This window comes from Panthera uncia, chromosome D4 (genome assembly GCF_023721935.1).
Source record: "Panthera uncia isolate 11264 chromosome D4, Puncia_PCG_1.0, whole genome shotgun sequence".
NCBI lineage: Eukaryota > Metazoa > Chordata > Mammalia > Carnivora > Felidae > Panthera > Panthera uncia.
Window position 1 is genome coordinate 42,737,683 of NC_064807.1, and position 6,552 is coordinate 42,744,234.

The 6,552-nt window shown below is 42.0% G+C and overlaps 1 protein-coding gene across 1 annotated transcript; it reads left to right on the top strand.

Annotated features, from left to right (window-relative positions):
- Nucleotides 1-4,747: 4,747 nt before the first annotated feature.
- On the top strand, nucleotides 4,748-6,348 carry RRAGA (Ras related GTP binding A). The gene has a single exon (XM_049619499.1). It carries the CDS (start codon nucleotides 4,999-5,001, stop codon nucleotides 5,938-5,940), a length of 942 nt encoding a protein of 313 aa, XP_049475456.1. The 5' UTR covers nucleotides 4,748-4,998; the 3' UTR covers nucleotides 5,941-6,348.
- The last annotated feature ends 204 nt before the right edge of the window (nucleotides 6,349-6,552 follow it).

The window sequence follows — 6,552 nt, forward strand, 5'->3', positions numbered from 1 at the left end:
ATATAATGGAGTATTACTCGGCAATCAAAAAGAATGAAATCTTGCCATTTGCAACTATGCGGATGGAACTGGAGGGTATTATGCTAAGTGAAATTAGTCAGAGAAAGACAAAAATCATTATGACTTCACTCATATAAGGATTTTAAGAGACAAAACAGATGAACATAAGGGAAGGGAAACAAAAACAATATAAAAACAAGGAGGGGGACAAAACAGAAGAGACTCATAAATATGGAGAACAAACTGAGGGTTATGGGAGGTTACTAACTAGGGGGATGGGCTAAATGGGTAGGGGGCACTAAGGAATCTACTCCCGAAATCATTGTTGCACTATATGCTAACTAACTTGGATGTAAATAAAAAATAAATAAAACTTTTAAAAAGAAGGTCACTACCTAATGCTACAAGGGTCAACTCGAAAGGAAGACATAAAAATTATGAATACATATACATACAACATTGAAGCACCTAAATATGTAAAACAAATATTAACGAACCTGAAAGGAGAAATTGACAGCAATACAATAATAGTAGGCTTCATGCCCTGCTTGCAATAATAGAACATCCAGATAGAAAAATCAGTAAAAAGTGGACTAGAACAGTGTGTAGCAAGCAGACATCTACACTATGGACCTAATAGACATCTACAAAATTCTTCACCCAGCAGCAGAATACACATTCCTCTCAAGTGTACTGGGGTAGATCACATGTTAGGTCACAAACAAGCCTTAACAAAGTTAAGATCAAAATCATACCATGTATCTCTTCTGATCACAATGAAATGAAACTAGGAGTCAATAACAGCAAGACAATGGAAAATGCATAAGTACACGGAAACTGAATAACACACTCTTGAATAAACACTGGGTCAAACGGGAAATCAAAAGGGAATTCAAAAACTATCTTGAGACAAATGAAAGCAAAACACAACTTACCAAACCTTATGTAGTGAAAGCAATACTAAGAGGGACGTTTATAGTGACAAACACGTATATTTAAAAAGATCTGAAATAAACAACCTACAGTGTCACACCTCAAGGAACTAGAAAAAAGAATAAACTAAACCAAGTTAGCAGAAGGAAAGAAAGAATAAAGATCAGAGCAGAAGTTAAACAAATAGAGAATAGGGGAGAAAAAGCAACAAAACTAAAAGTCGGGTTTTTTTGAAAAAATAAAACCGGCAAAAATTAAAAAAAAATAAAACCGGCACTTAGCTAGACTAAGAATAAAAGAAGACTCAAAATCAGAAATGAAAAAGGAGACATTACAATGCCTGTCTCAGAAACAAAAAAGGATCATTAGGGACTATTATGAACAATTATATTCATGCAAATTGGATGACCTAGAAGAAGTGGATAAATTCCTAGAAGCATACAACCTACCAAAGATGAATCACGAAGAAATAGGAAGCCTGAACAGGACAGTAACAAATTATTAAGGAGGCTGAAGTAGCAATCAAATACCTCCCAACAAAGAAAAACCCAGGACCAGAAGGTTTTACTGCTGAATATTACCAAAGACTCCAATAAGAATTAATACCAGTATTTCTTAAAATTTTCCAAGAAATAAAAGGAAAGGAAATACTTGTAAATTTATTTTATGAGTATCACCTTGATACCAAAGCCAGATAAAGACACCACTAGGGGAAAGAAAAAAAAAACAAAAAACAAAAACAAAACTATAGGCCAGTAGCTCTGATGAACACAGATGCAAAACCCCTCAATAAAATGCTAGCAAACCAAATTCATAAGCACGTCAAAAAGATTATACACCGTGACCAACTGTGATTTATTGCTGGGATGCAAAGTTATCTTCACATATGCAAATCAATCAATATGATATACCACATTAACAGAATGAAAGATAAAACCCACATGATGTTCTCAATAGGCGCCAAAAGAGCATTTGACAAAGTTCAACATCCATTTGTGATGAAAACGCTGAACAAAATAAGTGCAAAAGGAAATTTCCTCAACACAACAAAGGCCATTTGTGAAAAGTCACACCTAACATCATAAGCAATAGGGAAAAATTGAAAGCTTTTCCTCTAAGATCTGGTAGAAGGCAAGGATGCCCACTCTTGCTCCTTCTATTCAACAAAATACAGCCTGTACTAGCAAAAGCAATCAGAACAACAGCAACAAAAAAGGTGGGGGGTATGGAATAAAAGGTATCCAAAGCAGAAATAAAGAAATAAAATTATCACTGTTTGCAGATGACATGATCCTCTATGTAGAAAACTCTAAAGACTTCACACACACACACACACACACATTAGAACTAATAAATTTACTGAAATTGCAGAATACAAAATCAACATACAAAATGAGTTACACATTTTTTTTTCAAGTTGGCATCACACCTAGCACAGAGCCCAACACAGGACTTGAACTCATGACTCTGAGATCAAGACCCTGAGATTAAGAGTCAGACAATTTTTTTTAATGTTTATTTATTTTTGGGAGAGAGAGAGAGAGAAAGACAGAGCGTGAGCAGGGGAGGGGCAGTGAGAGGGAGACACAGAATCCAAAGCAGACTCCAGGCTCTGAGCTAACAGCAGAGAGCCCACTGCATGGCTGGAACCCACGAACCGTGAGATCATGACCTGAGCCAAAGTCAGACGCTTAACCGACTGAGCCACCCAGGCACCCCTCCCACCATTTAGTTTTAACCGACATTAATATTTTGTATAGATATCTGTTCTGTTGTCTTTTTTTAATTATTTTTAATGTTTTTATTTATTTTTGAGAGAGAGAGAGCAAGCAAGCAGGGGAGGGGCAGAGAGTGAGAGAGACACAGAATGGGAAGCAGGCTCCAGGCTCTGAGCTGTCAGCACAGAGCCCAAGGCAGGGCTCGAACTCATGAACCCAGAGATCACGATATGAATGGAAGTCAGAAGCTCGACTGAGCCACCCAGGTACCCTAAGAGTCAGACACTTAACTAGGCCACCTAGGCACCCCACCCTGAGGTGATGAATGTTAACTAAACTTATTGTGGTAATCATTCAGTGATATATACATATATCAAATCATTATGTTGTATGCCTAAAACTAATACAGTGTTATATGTCAAGTATATGTCAGTAAAACTAGGGGAAAATACCATCACCACAATCCAACATAAATACTAGAACCATTTAAATAAATTGAATGCTAAAAATAAAAAACGTTCAGCTTCTCCAAGAATTCAGCAGGAATTCTATTATTGATATATTTTAGCTAAAATCTATGTTACTATCTGCTTGTAGAATATGGTGTCAGAGAACATTCTTGGTGTCTCATAAAACTGAAAGTGTGTTAAGTTTAAACATAAAATCAAAATTAAAGTTTAAAATTAAAAAAATGAAATGGTTTGTATATAGAATGAAATATCATTCAGCCTTTGAAAAGGAGATCCTGTCATTTCCAACAACAAGGATAAACCTGGATGACATTATGCTGAGTGAAATAAGCTAGAAGCAGAAAAAAAGCTGCCACGATCTCGATTATGTAGCATCTTAAAAAGACAAATACCTAGTAGCGGAGAGTAGAATGGTGGATAGCAGGCACAAGGAGGTGGAGGAAATGGGGAGATATTGGTCAAAGGGTACAAAGTTGCAGTTTTGTAGGATGAGTAAGTGTAGATCTCTAACCTACCACATGATGACAATATTATAGTTAGCAGTTAATACTCTATGGAACACTGAAAATGTGCTGAGAGGAGATATCAGGTGCTCTCACCACATAGAAACAATTATATGTTAGTTGGACTAAGGTAACCATTTCATTCTATCAAATCATGTTGTACACCTTAAATATGTACAATTTAGGGGCGCCTGGGTGGCTCAGTCTATTAAGCGTCCCTCTCATTGGCTCAAGTCACGATCTCATGGTTGGTTGAGTTCGAGCCCCCCATCGGACTCTGTGCTGGCAGTGCGGAGCTTTCTTGGGATTCTCGCTCTCTCTCCTTCTCTCTCTCTAGTAAATAAACTTAAAATTTTTTTTAATACATTTTAAAATAAGTACAATGTATATTTCGAAAAAATAGACAAATTGCATTGCATCATTCAATAGATGTGTAAGTTGGTGAGCTTCCGTTTACTCACTTGGAAACAGGGTTGTTTATTCATAGGGTTATCGTGAGGATTGAGCTACTGCACGGGTTCCACATAGTAATTTCCTAGAGTTTTGGAATTCTGAAGTCGGAGGTTACCGGAAAAGCAGTTGTGAGAAAGGGACTTGCTTCCAAGCGGAAAAGGCACTAGCTGGGAATCAGTACATCTCTCAATAGGGATTTACTACCATCCCACTGTGTGGCACTGGGCAGTCACTTGACTTCCCCAAGTCTCACTTTCCTCATCTGTAGTGTTCATTCGCCTTGCCCGGGTGCTCAGTAAACCAGGGAACCTGCGGAGGCCTCAGTGGGCTGAGTCCGGCCCTCGTCCACTTCACCTGTCTTCAGCGGGGCCTAACCCACGCCCCCAAGCACACCGCGCTCTGAAAGCGAGCTGTGGCTGCTGGGGTGTTTCGGCCACCAGATGGCAGCATCCTCCCAACCGACCGCACGCGAACACCTTGCAACCCTAAACCCTATTTAAAAAGGAAAACGCGACACCGCAGTGCTGGGTTCCCCTTTCATTTTATCTTTCGGGGGTGCTCCCTGCTTGGTTTCATTAAAAGAGCAGCTTCTCAAAGCTCGTGGGGCCGTGACTGCGGAGCGCGGGCGCTCTCGCGAGATCGCCGCCGGAAGTGGGTGGCAGCCGGGACGCCGCGGCTCCGCTCTCCGGAAGGCGAGCTTTTCTGCGAAGCTTTGCAGCCGCCTCCCCCAGGGCGCTCACCTCCGCGGAAGAGCTCGCCCCGCTGCGGCCTTTCCAGCCCAGATCGCTCGCTTTCTGCCTCCCCGACTGCACAGCTGCGCGGCCCGGCCTGCGGAGACCCCGCAAGCCCCGACCCCGCCCTCCCTCCGCGCTGCAGTTAGGCCGCGCCCTGAGGCCCAGTCCGCGGCGGCTCCGGCGGGTGATGCCAAATACAGCCATGAAGAAAAAGGTGCTGTTGATGGGGAAGAGCGGGTCGGGGAAGACCAGCATGCGCTCGATTATCTTTGCAAATTATATCGCTCGCGACACCCGGCGCCTAGGTGCCACCATTGATGTGGAGCACTCCCACGTCCGATTTCTAGGCAACCTGGTGCTCAACCTGTGGGACTGTGGCGGTCAGGACACCTTCATGGAAAATTACTTCACCAGCCAGCGAGACAACATTTTCCGTAATGTCGAGGTTTTGATTTACGTGTTTGACGTGGAGAGCCGCGAACTGGAAAAGGATATGCATTATTACCAGTCGTGTCTGGAGGCCATCCTCCAGAACTCTCCGGATGCCAAAATCTTCTGCCTGGTGCACAAAATGGATCTGGTTCAGGAGGATCAGCGTGACCTGATTTTTAAAGAGAGGGAGGAAGACCTGAGGCGTTTGTCTCGCCCACTGGAATGCGCTTGTTTTCGAACCTCCATCTGGGACGAAACGCTCTACAAAGCCTGGTCCAGTATCGTCTACCAGCTGATTCCCAATGTCCAGCAGCTGGAGATGAACCTAAGGAATTTTGCCCAAATTATCGAGGCGGACGAAGTCCTGCTGTTCGAGAGAGCTACGTTCTTGGTCATTTCCCATTACCAGTGCAAAGAGCAGCGTGACGTCCACCGGTTTGAGAAGATCAGCAACATCATTAAGCAGTTCAAGCTGAGCTGCAGTAAATTGGCCGCTTCCTTCCAGAGCATGGAAGTTCGGAATTCTAACTTCGCCGCTTTTATCGACATCTTCACATCGAACACGTACGTGATGGTTGTTATGTCGGATCCGTCGATCCCTTCTGCGGCTACCCTGATCAACATTCGCAATGCCAGGAAACACTTTGAGAAGCTTGAGAGAGTGGATGGGCCCAAGCACAGCCTCCTTATGCGTTGAATGTTGCCAAATGCTCTTTCAGAAAATGCTGAATTGCCTTCCCCCGCCCCCGCATCTTTTTTTTTTTTTTGTAATATTCATAATTGTCGTGTGCTTAAAAGTGGGCTTTGAAATGTGTGCTGCTTACTACTTCCATCTCTTTCTTCTCTACACCCCCCCGCCCCGTCTTTAAACCTTGAACGCTATTTACTCAGCTATCCAGTAGACCTTCAAGATGGCCTTTCTGAAAAGTTGGTATGGTGTAACACTAAAGTAGGTGGTGTGTGTGCGTGTGCGTGTTCTGATTACCTGGTTATAATAGATATACACATTAAAGCCTTTACAGTATCTTCCTGTATTCCTTTCAAGATTGCAAAGATGGAATGTTACTATTTTATCAGCAAGGTATTAAAATGCATTTATAAATTCTTCTTGGCTTCGATCATGAATAAACATTCGCTGTTAGCAATTTAAAATACGGTCTTATTTGAAATAATTTGAAGGTGGTTAAAATGTAATGTAAACCTAAAGGTTCTGATTGCCCACAAGTGTTGCTTAACTGGTGAATTTAATTTTGTGATTGAGCTCCTGTCACTTTAGCGATATTTCGCACCAGCTGTAAGCACAGCAATT

Bases quoted from the DNA above. Each gene is read 5' to 3' on its own strand.
- RRAGA (XM_049619499.1), top strand. From the start codon at position 4,999: ATGCCAAATACAGCCATGAAGAAAAAGGTGCTGTTGATGGGGAAGAGC.